The sequence below is a fragment of the Oncorhynchus tshawytscha genome, linkage group LG09 (genome assembly GCF_018296145.1).
Source record: "Oncorhynchus tshawytscha isolate Ot180627B linkage group LG09, Otsh_v2.0, whole genome shotgun sequence".
In the NCBI taxonomy this organism is placed as follows: domain Eukaryota; kingdom Metazoa; phylum Chordata; class Actinopteri; order Salmoniformes; family Salmonidae; genus Oncorhynchus; species Oncorhynchus tshawytscha.
Window position 1 is genome coordinate 67,851,155 of NC_056437.1, and position 19,973 is coordinate 67,871,127.

At 42.6% G+C, this 19,973-nt stretch overlaps 2 protein-coding genes across 3 annotated transcripts in view; both read right to left on the bottom strand.

Annotated features, from left to right (window-relative positions):
* Positions 1-8,199, bottom strand: part of syngr1a (synaptogyrin 1a) — a 33,622-nt gene extending 25,423 nt beyond the window's left edge. The window contains exon 1 of one of the 2 annotated variants that reach the window (XM_024432900.2): positions 7,685-8,199. In XM_024432900.2, the coding sequence (XP_024288668.1) occupies positions 7,685-7,798 (114 nt within the window). In that variant the 5' untranslated portion in view covers positions 7,799-8,199. The remainder of the gene's footprint in view (positions 1-7,684) is intronic. The other variant, XM_024432901.2, reaches the window with a different exon arrangement.
* Positions 8,200-8,760: 561 nt separating this feature from the next.
* The window catches only part of fam171a2a (family with sequence similarity 171 member A2a), a 63,251-nt gene continuing 52,038 nt past the window's right edge, over positions 8,761-19,973 (bottom strand). The window contains exons 6-8 of the mRNA XM_024432902.2: positions 17,114-17,227; positions 13,844-13,970; positions 8,761-13,396 (exon numbers count right to left, since the gene is read on the bottom strand). Of these exons, the coding sequence (XP_024288670.1) occupies positions 11,746-13,396; positions 13,844-13,970; positions 17,114-17,227 (1,892 nt within the window). The 3' untranslated portion in view covers positions 8,761-11,745. The remainder of the gene's footprint in view (positions 13,397-13,843; positions 13,971-17,113; positions 17,228-19,973) is intronic.

Consider the following 19,973-nt stretch of genomic DNA (forward strand, 5'->3'; position numbering starts at 1 on the left):
GCAATATTTAGACACCCGTTAGATGAAATAAGGAACGGTTCCGTATTTCACTGAAAGATTAAACATTGTTTTTCGAAATGATAGTTTCCAGATTCTACTATATTAATGACCAAAGGCTCGTATTTCTGTGTATTATGTTATAATTAAGTCTATGATTTGATATATGATAGAGCAGTCTGACTGAGCGATGGCAGCAACAGGCTCATACGCATTCATTCAAACAGCACTTTCGTGCGATTTGCCAGCAGCTCTTCAAGCATTGAGCTGTTTATGACTTCAAGCCTATCAACTCCCGAGATTAGGCTGGTGTAACCGATGTGAAATGGCTAGCTAGTTAGCGGGGTGCGCGCTAATAGCGTTTCAATCGGTGACATCACTCGCTCAGACTTGGAGTAGTTGTTCCGCGGCTTTTGTGGAGCGATGGGTAACGATGCTTCGAGGGTGGCTGTTGTCGATATGTTCCTAGTTCGAGCCCAGGTAGGGGCAAGGAGAGGGACGGAAGCTATACTGTTACACTGGCAATATTAAAGTGCCTATAAGAACATTCAATAGTCAAAGGTATATGAAATACAAATGGTATAGAGAGAAATGGTCCAATAATTCCTATAATAACTACAACCTAAAACTTATTATCTGGGAATATTGAAGACTCATGTTAAAAGGAACCACCAGCTTTCATATGTTCTCATGTTCTGAGCAAGGAACTTAAACGTTAGCTTTTTACATGGCACATATTGCACTTTTACTTTCTTCTCCAACACTTTGTTTTTGCATTATTTAAACCAAATTGAACATGTTTCATTATTTATTTGAGGCTAAATTGATTTTATTGATGTATTATATTAAGTTCAAATTAGTGTTCATTCAGTATTGTTGTAATTGTCATTATTACAAATAAATAAAACATGTTTAATAATAAAAAATACAAATTATTAAAAAGAATGCAAAGGAAAAGAAAACCTGAGGAAAATCCATCCAGTAAGTGGGATAATTTTGATGTGGGTGGTTTTCAATTGAATGTCTGCGTATCTAATGGGTTAGGACCCAGATTGCAGTTCCTATGGCTTCCACTAGATGTCAACAGTCTTTAGACATTGTTTCAAGTTTGTTTTCTGAAAAATATAGAAGAATGAGACCTTTCTGTGAGGGGATTGGGGAAGCGTGTAGTGCTGGTTTGCACGCCCTTCGTCCTTTTTCCTTTCCATTGAATACACTATTGTCCGGGTGAAATATTATCGATTATTTAGACAATTGACAACCTGAGGATTAATTATAAACATCGTTTGACATGTTTTGACTAACTTTACCAAATCAAATCAAATTTTATTTGTCACATACACATGGTTAGCAGATGTTAATAGGAGTGTAGCGAAATGCTTGTGCTTCTAGTTCCGACAATGCAGTAATAACCAACAAGTAATCTAACTAACAATTCCAAAACTACTGTCTTATACACAGTGTAAGGGGATAAAGAATATGTACATAAGGATATATGAATGAGTGATGGTACAGAGCAGCATAGGCAAGATACAGTAGATGGTATCGAGTACAGTAAATACATATGAGATGAGTATGTAAACAAAGTGGCATAGTTAAAGTGGCTAGTGATACATGTATTACATAAGGATGCAGTCGATGATATAGAGTACAGTATATACGTATACATATGAGATGAATAATGTAGGGTAAGTAACATTATATAAGGTAGCATTGTTTAAAGTGGCTAGTGATATATTTACATCATTTTCCATCAATTCCCATTATTAAAGTGGCTGGAGTTGAGTCAGTGTCATTGTCAGTGTGTTGGCAGCAGCCACTCAATGTTAGTGGTGGCTGTTTAACAGTCTGATGGCCTTGAGATAGAAGCTGTTTTTCAGTCTCTCGGTCCCAGCTTTGATGCACCTGTACTGACCTCGCCTTCTGGTTGATAGCGAGGTGAACAGGCAGTGGCTCGGGTGGTTGATGTCCTTGATGATCTTTATGGCCTTCCTGTAACATCGGGTGGTGTAGGTGTCCTGGAGGGCAGGTAATTTGCCCCCGGTGATGCGTTGTGCAGACCTCACTACCCTCTGGAGAGCCTTACGGTTGAGGGCGGAGCAGTTGCCGTACCAGGCGGTGATACAGCCCGCCAGGATGCTCTCTATTGTGCATCTGTAGAAGTTTGTGAGTTCTTTTGGTGACAAGCCGAATTTCTTCAGCCTCCTGAGGTTGAAGAGGCGCCGCTGCGCCTTCTTCACGATGCTGTCTGTGTGAGTGGACCAATTCAGTTTTTTCTGTGATGTGTATGCCGAGGAACTTAAAACTTACTACCCTCTCCACTACTGTTCCATCGATGTGGATAAGGGGGGGTTCCCTCTGCTGTTTCCTGAAGTCCACAATCATCTCCTTAGTTTTGTTGACGTTGAGTGTGAGGTTATTTTCCTGACACCACACTCCGAGGGACCTCACCTCCTCCCTGTAGGCCGTCTCGTCGTTGTTGGTAATCAAGCCTACCACTGTTGTGTCGTCCGTTAAATTGATGATTGAGTTGGAGGCGTGCGTGGCCACGCAGTCGTGGGTGAACAGGGAGTACAGGAGGGCTCAGAACGCACCCTTGTGGGGTCCCAGTGTTGAGGATCAGCGGGGAGGAGATGTTGTTGCCTACCCTCACCACCTGGGGGCGGCCCGTCAGGAAGTCCATTACCCAGTTGCACAGGGCGGGGTCGAGACCCAGGGTCTCGAGCTTGGAGGGTACTATGGTGTTGAATGCCGAGCTGTAGTCGATGAACAGCATTCTCACATAGGTATTCCTCTTGTCCAGATGGGTTAGGGCAGTGTGCAGTGTGGTTGAGATTGCATCGTCTGTGGACCTATTTGGGCGGTAAGCAAATTGGAGTGGGTCTAGGGTGTCAGGTAGGGTGGAGGTGATATGGTCCTTGACTAGTCTCTCAAAGCAATTCATGATGACGGATGTGAGTGCTACGGGGCGGTAGTCGTTTAGCTCAGTTACCTTAGCTTTCTTGGGAACAGGAACAATGGTGGCCCTCTTGAAGCATGTGGGAACAGCAGACTGGTATAGGGATTGATTGAATATGTCCGTAAACACACCGGCCAGCTGGTCTGCGCATGCTCTGAGGGCGCGGCTGGGGATGCCGTCTGGGCCTGCAGCCTTGCGAGGGTTAACACGTTTAAATGTCTTACTCACCTCGGCTGCAGTGAAGGAGAGACCGCATGTTTTCGTTGCAGGCCGTGTCAGTGGCACTGTATTGTCCTCAAAGCGGGCAAAAAAGTTATTTAGTCCGCCTGATAGCAAGACATCCTGGTCCGTGACTGGGCTGGATTTCTTCCTGTAGTCCGTGATTGACTGTAGACCCTGCCACATACCTCTTGTGTCTGAGCCGTTGAATTGAGATCCTACTTTGTCTCTGTACTGACGCTTAGCTTGTTTGATAGCCTTGCGGAGGGAATAGCTGCACTGTTTGTATTCGGTCATGTTACCAGACACCTTGCCCTGATTAAAAGCAGTGGTTCGCGCTTTCAGTTTCACACAAATGCTGCCATCAATCCACGGTTTCTGGTTAGGGAATGTTTTAATCGTTGCTATGGGAACGACATCTTCAACGCACGTTCTAATGAACTCGCACACCGAATCAGCGTATTCGTCAATATTGTTATCTGACGCAATACGAAACATGTCCCAGTCCACGTGATGGAAGCAGTCTTGGAGTGTGGAGTCAGCTTGGTCGGACCAGCGTTGGACAGACCTCAGCGTGGGAGCCTCTTGTTTTAGTTTCTGTCTGTAGGCAGGGATCAACAAAATGGAGTCGTGGTCAGCTTTTCCGATAGGGGGGCGGGGCAGGGCCTTATATGCGTCGCGGAAGTTAGAGTAACAATGATCCAAGGTCTTTCCACCCCTGGTTGCGCAATCGATATGCTGATAAAGTTTAGGGAGTCTTGTTTTCAGATTAGCCTTGTTAAAATCCCCAGCTACAATGAATGCAGCCTCCGGATAAATCGTTTCCAGTTTGCAGAGAGTTAAATAAAGTTCGTTCAGAGCCATCGATGTGTCTGCTTGGGGGGGGATATATACGGCTGTGATTATAATCGAAGAGAATTCTCTTGGTAGATAATGCGGTCTACATTTGATTGTGAGGAATTCTAAATCAGGTGAACAGAAGGATTTGAGTTCCTGTATGTTTCTTTCATCACACCATGTCACATTAGCCATAAGGCATACGCCCCCGCCCCTCTTCTTACCAGAAAGATGTTTGTTTCTGTCGGCGCGATGCGTGGAGAAACACGTTGGCTGCACCGCCTCCGATAGCGTCTCTCCAATGAGCCATGTTTCCGTGAAGCAAAGAACGTTACAGTCTCTGATGTCCCTCTGGAATGCTACCCTTGCTCGGATTTCATCAACCTTGTTGTCAAGAGACTGGACATTGGCAAGAAGAATGCTAGGGAGTGGTGCACGGTGTGCCCGTCTCCGGAGTCTGGCCAGAAGACCGCCTCGTTTCCCTCTTTTTCGGAGTCGTTTTTTTGGGTCGCTGCATGGAATCCACTCCGTTGTCCTGTTTGTAAGGCAGAACACAGGATCCGTGTCGCGAAAAACATATTCTTGGTCGTACTGATGGTGAGTTGACGCTGATCTTATATTCAGTAGTTCTTCTCGACTGTATGTAATGAAACCTAAGATGACCTGGGGTACTAATGTAAGAAATAACACGTAAAAAAAAACAAAAAACTGCATAGTTTCCTAGGAACGCGAAGCGAGGCGGCCATCTGTCGGCGCCGGAAGTACAATTAGGATGTATTTGTCTGATTGTTTTGACCGCCTTTGAGCCAGTGGATTACTGAACAAAACGCGCCAACAAAACTGAGTTTTTGGGATGTAAAGAGGAACTTTATCGAACAAAACAAAAATTTGTGTAGCTGAAGCTCTTCAAAGGTAAGTGATTCATTTTATCGCTATTTCTGACTTTCGGGAACTCCTCTACTTGGTTGGAAAATGTTTGTATGCTTTTGTAAGCAGGCGCTGTCCCGCTTACAAACCCCCCCTTTGTTTAGGGACACATTATTCAATTTCTGTTCGTCACATGTCTGTGGAACTTGTTCAGTTTATGTCTCAGTTGTTGAATCTAGTTATGCTCATACACATATTTACATATGTTTACACATGTTAAGTTTGCTGAAAATAAATGCAGTTGACAGTGAGAGGACATTTCTTTTTTTGCTAAGTTTATTTAGCATGTTAGCTAACCCAACTCCAATCCTTAACCCCGTCCTTATGTAACAGTGCTGATTCCATCCCTCTCCCCAACCTGGGCTCGAATCCGGGACCCTGTGAACACATCAACAACTGCCTCCCACGAAGCATTGTTACCTATTGCTCCACAAAAGCCGCAGCCCTTGCAGAGCAAGGGAAACAACTTCTTCAAGGTCTCAGAGCGAGTGATGTCACCGATTGAAACGCTATTAGCGCGCACCACTAACTAGCTAGTCATTTTGGGGCGGCAGGGTAGCCTAGTGGTTAGAGCGTTGGACTAGTAACCGGAAGGTTGCAAGTTCAAACCCCTGAGCTGACAAGGTACAAATCTGTCGTTCTGCCCCTGAACAGGTAGTTAACCCACTGTTCCTAGGCCGTCATTGAAAATAAGTATTTGTTCTTAACTGACTTGCCTGGTTAAATAAAGGTAAAATAAAATAAAAATATTCACACCAGTTAAACTTACTCCTCCCCCTTTGACAACCTCCTTTTCCGCCGCAACCAGTGATCTGGCACCAACATAACAGTGTTACTTACATCCCTCTCCTCACCCCAACGGGCTCGAACAAAGGACCCTCTGAAGACATCAACAACTGCCTCCCACAAAGCATTGTTACCTATTGCTCCACAAAAGATATGGCCCTTGCAGAGAGGGCCACCCGATGCTACAGGAAGGCCATAAAGATCATCAAGGACATCAACCACCCGAGCCACTGCCTGTTCACCCCGCTGTCATCCAGAAGGCGAGGTCAGTACAGGTGCATCAAAGCTGGGACCGAGAGACTGAAAAACAGCTTCTATCTCAAGGCCATCAGACTGTTAAACAGCCACCACTAACATTGAGTGGCTACTGCCAACACACTGTCAATGACACTGACTCTACTCCAGCCACTTTAATAATGGGAATTGATGGGAAATTATGTAAATATATCACTAGCCACTTAAACAATGCTACCTTATATAATGTTACTTACCCTACATTATTCATCTCATATGCATACGTAGATACTGTACTCTATATCATCGACTGCATCCTTATGTAATACATGTATCACTAGCCACTTTAACTATGCCACTTTGTTTACATACTCATCTCATATGTATATACTGTACTCGATATCATCTACTGTATCTTGCCTATGCTGCTCTGTACCATCACTCATTCATATATCCTTATGTACATATTCTTTATCCCCTTACACTGTGTATAAGACAGTAGTTTTTTGGAATTGTTAGTTATATTACTTGTTCGTTATTACTGCATTGTCGGAACTAGAAGCACAAGCATTTCGCTACACTCGCATTAACATCTGCTAACCATGTGTATGTGACAAATAAAATTTGATTTGATTTGGATTTGAGAAACAACTACTTCAAGGTCTCAGAGTGAGTGATGTCACCGATTGAAATGCGTGCACCGCTAATTAGCTAGCCATTTCACACAGGTTACACTTAACCCAATCCTTAACGTTAGCCACCTAGCTAATGTTAGCCACAACAAATTGGAATTGGTAAATTATCATAAATATTGCAAATTCGTAACACATTGTATTAATTGCAAGTCGTAAAATATCACACGAATTGTAATTCGTAACATATCATTCGAAATAGATGACATCGACAAATTAGTAACAAATCATGCTTATTTCAATGTCCCGGATTTTGTTTACTATGTTACGTCTACCCCTGATTACAGGTTGGCCTGTGTAAACGCAGCCTGTTAAAAGGGGCAATCTGCAGTTGCTACATCCATTTTTGGACAAACAAATGATTGATATGTACCCATTGATTCTTGAACAGTATAACTTAGAAATACCATATGAGCTTAGTTCAACTGTCTTACCCCAAAATATATGCTTTTTTTACTCCAATGTTTGTAAACAAAGTAAACAAACACTCAATACCCTCAAAACATGGTTAAAACTATAATGTTAATAGTATGGATGGTCAGTCCTTGGATCCATAGCTCTGTCTATGAATTTGAGAGTGGTTACATTACTACCGCTCCATTCCTCAGCTTTTTGGGGTAATAGTGGCTGGGTGTGTGGCTTTGAATTTTTTGAACTACTGATTGCCACTTTAACTGACATTTAGTAGTCTATAAAATAGGGGTCTTTTATTCAATGGTAGCCATAACATTTTAATTGAAGACAAATGGTTTTCAAGACAAGGTAGCTATAGTCAGTAGTCAAATATTATGATAGTCTGAAAACAATATTTATTCTGTGCGCCCCATTAACGCCCTTCCACTCAAATGTGTGCGTAAACAGGGTATATAGCCTTACCTATGGGGTTAACAGATTGCCTAGGAATCAATCGGTTTGCTTTTAAATCATACACATTTCTCGAATGTTTGTAGATATTTTGCTGTACACACACAGATGCCCGAATTATTATTAAAACGACATGCTCAAATAAACAACACAAAACATGACCACTCACCCAGCACACAAGCCGAAGGATAGTTTGAGGCTGTTGAAAGAACGTCAAAGGGTCGAAGGCTCCTCCAGCCTTCCCCGCTCCGTATGCTTGCATCCCCTGCATCACCCCCTCCATCTTCAGCTTCTGGTGGTGATTTCCCCGTCTCCGAATTCAGTACCCAGCCTAATACGTTAAATTACGTGGGTTGGTGCGCTCGTTCGGTGTATTGACCTTGGTATGATTATAACGCTGCCCGTTGGAACGGGATTGACTCGGGTTTAATGTATTCTAGTATCTGCTCTGCCCCTTTGCCAATCCAAAGCCTTCCACCCGTGGCTGCTTTCTGTGGTTTTGAAGCTAATTTATTTCCCTAAACAACCTCTTCCCCTTCTCCCTATATAGCCCTTTCTCATCTGAAAGGTGGAGAGAAATAAGCCGAGCAGACAAGCATTTCTTGTGAGTAGCGCGCGCATACGGCGCAGTCAAGTTTTTTGACGCGCACTCACTCTCGACAATCACAGGCGCGCTCCTAACAGAAAACATTATCTTATTCAATATCTTATTCAAAACACACAAAAAATCACTATTTAAAAAGAAACGTACACGCTAGAACTTGAAGTGGGGAGAAACACAAGCCCACTCACTACAGGCTCACATATTCAATATATGCATGGATAATCAGCGATCTCTTCCTGATTTACAAATGGGATCAACTGCTTTGCTCAATCTGTTCGTCTCCCCAGTCTACGGTGTAGGAGAGGCCTATGCCACCTGGCGGATAACTATTGGCAGTGGCTCTCACTAGGCAAAAATGGTTAATGACTATGCATTGTGTTGGTTATAAATCTAGAATGTATGTTCAAGTAGTTTACAGACTGAGTTTTTAGTCCAGGGCCTAAAGAGCCGCCTACAAATCCCAATGTAAAATTACATTTCATGAGAAATTGTGACATTACCACAAAAAAGATAGGTTTATAAGCCTTTTGCTTTTTCTTCAAAGCTAATTGACTGACATTAGGACAATAAATGCATAGAAAAACATTTGTAAGTGAGCTGCTGATGCCACACACATGGTACATATTCCAAGCACGCAGATGACTTGTTAAATGCTTTAATTATTGGATTGTATATTAACATTATTAATAACAAGCAATAAAAGTTAGCAAAGATTTGCCTCAGAAATATAGATCTGAGGGGGAAAGGAGGTGGCACCAGTTTACCATAACAGCACATCATCCCTCTGTCTGTTGCCTAGGAGACAACAACTGACCTTGTATAAGCACTCAAACAGTAGGCCTATAGGAATTAAGATTAGCCAGGCATTCACATATATAAAATAACTGTAAAAAAAAGTAAACAAAAATAACTTTCTCAAGTCATATTTAATCAGAACACAACACACCCAATTTACACTGTTTCCAGCAATGACACCATCGTGTGGTAGGCTGTCATTTGTCAGAATTCACAGATGCTGCACTTGCTAATATGGGTAGTTTTATCAGTGGCTTGCCCTGCACTGACAGGGGTGGAGAGACTTGACAAACTTTCAAAGCTCTGACTGTCTTGTTTATAGACGTCAAACAACAGTATTATCCTTGTCCTCAGAACAATTTCTGATGTCAATTTCTGATGACGCCACATAGAACACACTATTCAGTAGTGCTTCGTAGGGCCAATATAACTAGTAGTGTTCATGTGCCAACCTCATCCCTTAAAATGACATTGGACCTTAACTTCATCCCAAAAACATACCCTGGCCCCCAAAAAAGAAACAAAACATAACATCTCTCTCTGAAATAGTCTAAGGAGATTCCATATCAGAGCTGAGCTGGTTAATTCACAGAGACAGGTGGCTCAATTCTGCAAGCTTAAAACATCAAACCATTTTGAAGTTGAGAGAAGCTGAAAAAAGACCACAACTGCACAAATGCTTATGAGAAGAGGAACATGCAGGTTCGTTGTAATCTTGAGTCTCAAACCACAGGGAAACCACTTCACATACTTGTATCAACTCAGTAACTCAAAATGTGGAAAGTGTCAAACTTTAAAAAGAGATTTTCAAGGGTCATTCACATACTTTTGAATGGAGAAAGGGGAGAGAGAGAGAGAGAGCAGTGACAGTGTTGTTATATCCCCCCAAAAAACAGTGGGTTTAAAACAGGGATTGTGACAATGCAGGTTTGAAATGAAGAGGACCATTGCTGTGCATCTTAAGCAAGGCCCTACACCTGATTTCCTTTAAGCCGTGCTGTATATTAGTCCACAAGGCAACGTGATAGAACTTCAACTGGACTTCATAAACCTGATAGTGTGTGTATGGCTTGATTGCCTTCAAATGACCCCTGATCATCAAGGTTGTGTACAGTTTGTTTAAATCAAAGTTGATTAGCTAACGATAGCTTAACATTGTGTATGACTCAATATCGTAACCTGAAAATAATGAGAAAAACCATGTTATAGAGTATGTGTTAAACCCCAGGTTTAGCCAGTTGCTTTCTGAATGGTTGTACAATGGTACAACTGCTGGGTTAACATACCGAGGGCTTGAATCCAAGCCATTATTTTTTATGCTAAAAAAAAGGCACTTAAGAGACTAATTGTTTGGTGTGATTTGTTGGGTCTGTTTTTAGGTCTGAGAAAACCTGGATGGATTCCTGTCTTATTGATCTGAAGGCTAAATGATTAGATGTTTTGAGAAGATGAGCCAGTGGAGATTACTGACAATATATTATGGGACAGTTTATGGGAACATTAGGTCATTGTGATTTCCACTCAGTCAACTCAGTGTCTTTTCCTTTCACAACATCTTTCAAGTTTGCAATAATACCCAATTATTCTGTTTTTTTTTTAAAAGCTAATGTCTTACATGTCGGTATCATCCAATCCATGTCTGACTTTAAATTGATATTGCAACAAAAGGTACAGACTTGCAATGCTCAGCTAACAAACATGTTCTAGCAAACCTTTCTGTGATGCTCTAATTTGTTTCCAGCCATACTGCTTAATGAACATTTCAAATAATTTTGTCAGGTACATGCTTCCATAGATTTTAACGTTACAAGTCACCAGGTCAGCAGGTTAGTAAAGGAAGAAAAAAACATGACTAACATTTTCTATCAGTAAGGAAAATGGCAACGCAAAACGGTTTGCATTATTCTCCAGGCTTCAGTGATAGTAACGTGGAGGTGGTTTTCTGCCATTATCTCCAAGGAAAATGTTAAGAGTACAAAGTGAAACAACAACATTGTTGTAAACCCTGGGTTCTAGGACATACTTATTAGGATTTCACAATCACAACAGCAACCTTTTTTCCAATGTTTAATACATTGATCTGACTCCTCAATGACATTAAGTACCACTCAGTCATAAAAAGAAGGCCATCTAATCTGTTAAAAAAAACAAGATTAAAGAGTTGAGAAAAAAAAAATACTATTTCATTCCAATTCTGGCCGACAGTCTTGGTTTTCCATAGGAATCAAAAGTTTCTGTTTGGCCAGCTGACACCTCCCAAAAGGTCTGTAAAAATGACTTGAGGTTAATGCTAAGGTAACAGCAAAATCGGATAGGTAACATTTCCAAGGAATTCTACAAACAGCATAGTGGAGAAAAACATTGTTGAGCCTTTCTCAAGAATCTCAGAATACCAACCAGTCAGAGGAACTCTCCCATTTGTTCCCATCCACATGCTTAGGGATCATGATTTAAAAAATAAATAAATCCACAGCCATGTGAAATTTCTAGAGATACGGATATAGCTACCGATCTCAGTGATGTTTTTAGAGATGCAGATATAGCTACTGATCTCCGTGATAACTACAAGCAAATGTGGGTCTTCAAAACACCTGGTCCTTTCTCGACTCATGTGACAATTGTGCTTCTTTGTTTGATTTCCATTCTCACTTCATAATCTCTTTCACACACGTCTTTCTCTTGGTTCTCCAAGACAAACTCTCATATTCTCTGCTCTTCTTTCTGTAGAGAATCTACAAGGGACACAGTCAGAAATTAGGCGTTCATTGACACAGTGGTTTTTCTCTCCCTGTTCTCTTGTAGCTCAATGTTCCCTGAGAGCCCTAGGTATCTTACTTCCATACCATGAGGGGTCTCTCCTCGCGCTTCTGCCAGGGACTCTTCTTGTTCCCCTCCTCGTCTTTATCATCGGCATCCTCCCCATCCTCGGGGCTGGTGGCTGAGTCCCTGCATGTCACCTCGCTGGTGGTAGTGGTGGTACTGGTCCGGGCGCTGTTATCCTGGCTACGGCTCTTCCGGGGGAACGTGCCCCCACGGGGGGTCGTCTCCGGGGCCTCATCCAGCAGCGGTGCCAGAGAATTGTCCTCTGGAGAGTACATGGCAGCCTGGCTCTCGCTGCTGCTGCTGGGGGGGTCTGTGGTGTCGATGCAGGGGAGTTTAGTATAGGTCTTCCCTGCGTGACCCTTCCTCTCAACCGCAGCTGCAGCCTCCTTTGCTTCCTTGGCCTTCCTCTCCTCCTTTCCCTTCCGCTGCTTCATGTTGGCTTCGCGAGCGACGTCTACTCGGTTGTCATGATGACTCCCCGTGGCTCCTCCACCCCCCCCTCCAGGGATGCTGAGAGTGTCCCCCCCCAGCTCGATGTAGGAGTGGCGAACCAGGGAGTTGGAGCGACCGTCCAGGGAGACGAACCAGGCCCGGGGGTGCGGTTTCACCCCCAGCTCCAGAAGCTTCTTCTCCGTCAGCGCCTGCAGCTCTCCGTTCATCTGAGATATGGTGTTGTCATTGAACAGGACCGGGATGTGGACTGGAGCCGCGTTAGGGTCCGAGGCCCAGTTGGAGTGTCCTTCTGAGTCCTCCCTCTGCTGGCCTGGTTCTTCCCCTTCCTCATCTTCCTGTTGATGATTCTGTTGTTGCTGGTTCTGTGGTTTCTGCTGCTGATTCTGGTGTACCTGTCCCTGTTGCCTGGGCAGAGTCATGCTAACCTGGATTCCCTCCATGTCATGCTGCATCTGTTGCTGCCTCTCCAAGGCCTGCTCCACAGCCGACAGGTCCGACGACAGGCGCATGTAGTGGGCCGGGATGACCAGCGTGGGCACCACACTCCGGTACATGCTCTCCTTCATCTGGTCCATGGAGTGGCAGAAGATGAGCTGGCCGGGCTGGGTGTTTAGAGAGTTGGGCCTGGCTAAGAGGTCCCCGGTCTGGGACGCTGAGTACTCCGGGGGCAGGCCAGAGTACTCCTGGTAGTGCCCGGCAAAGGGAGGCAGTAAAGGTGGTGGAGATGGTGGATCTGAGGAGTAAGCCTGGTTGTCATTGGCGTTGTGATTGTGGTGACGTCGAGGATCATGGGTATTATCCTCCGCTGAGCAGAAGCTGCGGGTGTCGTTGTGGAGCAGCAGCTGAGGGTCCAAGTTGTTAGTGTTAGTAGAGCGTGTTGTCACCTTCATGGGAAAACTCTCCCCACCGCCACGTCTGGTGATACTGTCCGTGTTCACCTTGGAGTGGCGCTGGGACTTTCCTGGGGGAGTGTGCCGGAAGAAATCCTCCCTGGAGCTGTGGAGATCCCGGGTGGAGGACAGGTCTGATTTGAGGGCGTCTGGGTCACCCCCGGTGGAGGAAGCTGTGTCGATGTGGATGTGGCCTGAGCTGATGAGGTTGAGGTGGGACATGGAGGTGCATTGATCTCTTTTGGAACCGTCCATGCCGGAGGAGACATGCATCTTGCCGTGACGGTACTGCTGCCGTGGTTTCAGACATCTCCGCCTAAAACAAAACAGGGAAGGATTAAAGGGAGAATGCAACCAAACACACGCATCCATGTATCACATTTGACTCCCTGTAAACAGGAAATTAAACAACAAATAGAGTCCCGGATTGGTTATATTTTTGTTTTACACTTTGGACCCAGGCCAGTAATAACACCACTGATTCAACTAAGCAAGTGCCTGACAGGGTTGGGGTCAATTCCATTTCAATTCAGAAAGTAGTTCCACATTTCCCTTGTTGAAAAGCATTGAAGAGAATTGGCATTGTAATTTCAGTGTATTTCCTGAAGTGACTGGAATTTAAATGGAATTTACCCTAAACCTGGTGCTTGATGACTCATAGAGTAGCTAGTTCAAAACTAGTGCTGGGTTGGAACAAAAATGTGCCACACTGGAACTGACTACTCCAGGATCTGAGTTGAGACACGTTGGGCCTGATACCGACCTGCAGTAATAGAGCAGCAGACAGAGCAGCACCAGCACCAGCAGAGCCATGGAGCCCAGGATGGTTAGGAGGAAGATGGTGTGGTAGGTGGTGATGTCTCGCAGGCCCATGGGGTTCAAAGCTGAGCCTGCAACATAGGGGTGCACTGTAAAACATTTCCTGCCATTTCTATAGTAAATTACTGGCAGCACAGTAGCCTGTTGCTTATTGTAAATCTACAGTAAAATACTGTCAGCACAGAAGCCAGTAAATTACTGTAGATTTACAGGACCTTTACTGAAACACAAATGTACAAAATATTACTGTTAAACCTGACCACAGCTACATGTGGTCTTTCCCAAATTTACAGTGCATTACTGGAAGTGTAGTGGTTGGTAAACTGTTGCAGATTTACAGTGTAGCCAGCTAGCGCCAATGATGGGCAGTATATCTGTTAGGTATTTCACTAACAATCATTTGTATTTCACTGGCCTGAAGTACAATTCATGTATTTTGTAACAGTTTAATTATAATACATGTATTTGTATTTTATAATACAAAAATAAACCTGCAAGTAGCCCGCTTAATTACAACAACATTCTTGTTTAATGCACTCACTGTAAGTCACTCTGGATGAGTGAATTACCAAAATGTAAATGTAAAAATGAACAATTGCAACACACACTGCTGGGTATTATTCTAATGAGCTCCACCCCCAAACAAATAGTTTGAGTGTGGAACTCACTAGAATAATACCCAGCAGTTTGCTGTGGATGTGTTCCTTTTTAAAATTGACATTTGGGTCATTAGCAGACTTTTCTGTCCAGAGCAACTTAGTGTCATTAAACAAAAACACATATCACAGTCATTGCAAGTAAAATGTTTCTGTAACTGTTACTGAGAATGGTGTTGTAGTTAAGGATACATTGGTCTTCAAAGTATTTTCTATTTGTAACAAGATACCTTTTGATGTATCTTTGCCCAGATCTGGCTAGTGCCAAGTACATTACTGTAATATTCACAGTAACTTGCTACTAGGTTCCTGTAAGTTACTGTAATATCAGAGCAACGATACAGTACAGTAAGAAAGTAAATGCTACTGTAAATGTAATATTGGTATTTTACTGCAATTACATGGGATTGGTGCAAGCAGGTTGGCTGCTAGGTATGTGTATATTACAGCATATTTATGAATATTTGGTGTTTTATATCACTTGCACTTCTAGAGGCCTAAACAAAGGCTTCCAAACTGTCCGTGATTACAGTAGTGGGCGGGAAACAAAGCTTCTAGTAGCATTGAGGCTTTTCCAGCCAATTGTGTCAAAAACAGGTTCATTACTCAAGGCTTTGATCAACACAGTGTACACCAGTGGCACCTGCTGGTCAAAATCATTTAGAACAGACAACTTATATAGATGACGTCTTCTACCAAAACCAATCAGGTGGTTGTTCGACAAAAAAATGAAGTTTCGGACGTCATTGATCATGTGCTTCTGATAAAGTGATACATCTCGGAACGCCAGTATCAAACATAACATCGATAGATTACAGGGCAAAACAGACTTGGCAAAACACTCAAACAGTAAAGGTTTAAGACTTGCTGCCACTCTGACCTGTCCCTATACACATTCAATTGTTAAGGCACTACTACCACATATTAGTTCAGATGGTACAGTATTCTTACTAACTGGTGCAAAAAATATAGCTACTTACAAGGCATGCCTCGGAATATGTTAATGAGCCAAATCTTGTTCCTTTACTGTAGATTACCGGAACAGGTTTTAGATTCCAAAAATACAATCTAGTACTGTACTACAGTAAATTCCTGGCAGCACATTAGTCAGTAAATTACTGTCAATTTACAGGTCAAGGTTTTTAGTTTCCAAAAATACGGTATGGTAGTGTATTCTATGGTGTACAGCGTTCTCACTAATGGGTGCAACAAATATAGCGTATTACAAGGAATGCTTTTAAATATTTTAAATAGACCGAGATTCTTTCCCCGCCCACAACATTTCCCCACAATATACCATCATTCACATTATGCTGCTGTAAATATACAGCAAAACAGGTAATACAGTACTCTACTGTAATTTTACCGCAGTGTAGCGGAATGCCATTGAGCCCCCATAATGCATTGCTCTGCAGAGTACTGTACATTAATATAGAATTACAATAGCTAACAAAATGTTTAGCAGTAAATTCACAGAAATTTGTTACAGTGATAAATAAGATACTAGGATGGGCCAAGTCTGCAACAGGACTCCCTATAAAAAGCTTTGTAAAGGACAGACCACAACCGCTAGCTACACAGTTTCTTCGCAAGAGTGCACAAAAAGTGTTCATTATTCAATTTCTATCTCATATTGACATAGTCTTAAGACAGGCATCACCAACTAGATTCAGCCGCGGGACGTTTATTTATTTTTTTTTTTTTACGGACGGTCAGGGGGCCGTAACATAATTAGAAATAATCAGTAGACTGCAAATTGACCTCAAAAGGTTCAAACAGACTAAAGCATAATCATTTCAAACCTTGCATACATTTGTATACAATCACATATGTCTCTCTATTATGCGTGGGAATACTTTGGAACAGATTTACAAAATGAAAAACAATTTATTTTTGCTTAGGAAACTTAGGGGGCCAAATAAAAATCACCCAAGGGCCCGCCAGTAGGGGGCTGTAGAAAAAAAATGTCAGACTGATGCAAACCTGAGCTATGTCAACATTGTTGACATAGTCAAAAAAAAAATCACAAAATACAATTACAAAATACCATAAAAATCTATGTATCAAAAATAAATTACGAAATACTTGTATTTTGAAATGTATTTCATTAAAATGCATGTATTATGTATTTTAAAACAAGAAAATACATTTGCAAGTAGTTGGCCCGAGCAGCAACAACATTCTCAGTAATGGTTACAGAATCGTTTTACTTGCTATGACTGTGATATGCTGTTTATCTAGATTAGTTGAATGCAGGGACTGTAAGTCACTGGATAAGAATGTCTGCTAAATTACCAAAATGAACATAGCAAAATTATAGTGCCATAAGACTTCTGATACCAATGCAGGGTGAAAGGGAGACACACAATTGTGAACAGCTATAAAAAAATATAAAAAAATGGTATATAAAAGTATTTTTGAAAATACAAATTACAGCTCTCGAAAGTGTAATTCAGCCCATTGTAATACAAATAGCAAAATACTCAGAAGTAATTTAACTACATATTTCAAATACATGTAACAGAAATACTGCCCATCTCTGGACATAGTTACTGTACCTGTGGTTGAGGGAAAGGCAGCCAGCCAATATCCTAGCTGGTTGGCCACAAAACTCCATGTCAGCTGTGCTCCTTCTTTCTTGATGTATCCGGTACCTTTCCTGACCCAGAGTCCTGTTGAAATCAGCATGAGGGCAGAATTAGTTAGTATTAGAGTAGGAATTACATTAATGTAGATTTCCATTAAGATACTTATCACTCCAAAATATATTCCCAAAACTGAAAATATATACAAATAAAGGGAACACTTAACACTTAAACAACACAATGTAACTCCAAGCGGTGCTTTCACTCTAGTGGTAGCATGAGACGGAGTCTACAACCCACACAAGTGGCTCAGGTAGTGCAGCTCATCCAGGATGGCACATCAATGCGAGCTGTGGCAAGAAGGTTTGCTGTGTCTGTCAGCGTAGTGTCCAGAGCATGGAGGCGCTACCAGGAGACAGGCCAGTACATCAGGAGACGTGGAGGAGGCTGTAGGAGGGCAACAACCCAGCAGCAGGACCGCTACCTCCGCCTTTGTGCAAGCAGGAGCAGGAGGAGCACTGCCAGAGCCCTGCAAAATGACCTCCAGCAGGCCACAAATGTGCATGTGTCTGCTCAAACAGTCAGAAACAGACTCCATGAGGGTGGTATGAGGGCCCGACGTCCACAGGTGGGGGTTGTGCTTACAGCCCAACACCGTGCAGGACGTTTGGCATTTGCCAGGAAAACACCAAGACTGGCAAATTCGCCACTGGCGCCCTGTGCTCTTCACAGATGAAAGCAGGTTCACACTGAGCACATGTGACAGACGTGAAAGAGTCTGGAGACGCCGTGGAGAACGTTCTGCTGCCTGCAACATCCTCCAGCATGACCGGTTTGGCGGTGGGTCAGTCATGGTGTGGGGTGGCATTTCTTTGGGGGGCCGCACAGCCCTCCATGTGCTCGTCAGAGGTAGCCTGACTGCCATTAGGTACCGAGATGAGATCCTCAGACCCCTTGTGAGACCATATGCTGGTGCGGTTGGCCCTGGGTTCCTCAAGACAATGCTAGACCTCATGTGGCTGGAGTGTGTCAGCAGTTCCTGCAAGAGGAAGGCATTGATGCTATGGACTGGCCCGCCCGTTCCCCAGACCTGAATCCAATTGAGCACATCTGGGACATCATGTCTTGCTCCATCCACCAACACCACGTTGCACCACAAACTGTCCAGGAGTTGGCGGATGCTTTAGTCCAGGTCTGAGAGGAGATCCCTCAGGAGACCATCCGCCACCTCATCAGGAGCATGCCCAGGCGTTGTAGTGAGGTCCTACAGGCACGTGGAGGCCACACACACTACTGAGCCTCATTTTGACTTGTTTTAAAGTTGGATCAGCCTGTAGTGTGGTTTTCCACTTAAATTTTGAGTGTGACTCTAAATCCAGACTTCCATGGGTTGATAAATTTGATTTCCATTGATAATTTTTGTGTGATTTTGTTGTCAGCACATTCAACTATGTAAAGGAAAAACTATTTAATAAGAATATTTCATTCATTCAGATCTAGGATGTGTTATTTTAGTGTTCCCTTTATTTTTTTTTGAGCAGTGTATTTGTGTGAGTATCCCTGCTCTGCACTAACAATACTGATTTCCAATTTATTTTTTTCCCAAAGCATGCTCATAATCCCTGTACACAACAATTTCAAGGATAATCACATATACAGTGGGGAGAACAAGTATTTGATACACTGCCAATTTTGCAGGTTTTCCTACTTACAAAGCATGTAGAGGTCTGTAATTTTTATCATAGGTACACTTCAACTGTGAGAGACGGAATCCAAAAATCCAGAAAATCACATTGTATGATTTTTTAGTAATTAATTTGCATTTTATTGCAAGACATAAAATACAGACCTTCTCCAGAAGGGAGGAAAACCTGCAAAAATCGACAGTGTATCAAATACTTGTCCTCCCCACTGTACACAGTATATTCTATGTAATCCTGGAGTGAGCAGATGGAACAGCTCCATCGTTACTGTACTGAACATGTGCTGTGAATCTATTACTTCACATTATAAGGCCAGCGGTGTTATGCATTCATATCCAGTGATGCGTAGCTCGCCTGTACAGAACATACACAAATGATGAGCGAATAACGTGATTCAGGGAAGGAAGACAGCTTTGAGTCCAGGGAGATGCTTTCCGACCATAACCACAATAACAAAAGAGGAGCGAGGGGGAAAAAAAATATTTAAAAAATAAATAAAGAGAAAATAAATAAAAACTTGGTCACAAAAAAAAGAGAAAGGAAGAAGAGAAGAACCATTTCCCATGATGCCAGGCGCCCCGAGGAGAGGGTCAGGATTCAGTAGCTTAATGCGTCTTGACAGGGAGACCTCTGCCCACAGTACACCCAAGGTCCCCTTCTACATCATCCTCCCGCTCCTAAAATAGTTTTTATTTCTGTCATTCTCGTTAGCATTTTCACTTTGCAGAAAACAAACACAGAAGCAGGTTATGATTAGGCCTACATGTTACTTATGCAAGTGTCCTGAATGATTTTAACACATTGTAAGGGAGAATGCAAACAGTGGTCTAAAATAAAAATGTCAAGTTTAAAGTAAGATATAGCTTATGATTAATAACATATTTAAAAAAAAATAAACATAACATTGCCTTTCAAATCGAATAAGCAATACAACTATTAGCTTAAATAATTATTAGATCAATATCATCTGTTTAGACTACAAACATTTGTAGTGCTAATACCCCAGGCAAGGAAAGTCTGTGAATATATTGCCTTTGTCATCACAGCAGCAATACAACCAGGGCCTGTATTAATTAAAAGTGCTCATCTAGGATCAGGTCATCTTATTCATTATGATCTAAAAAGTCAAA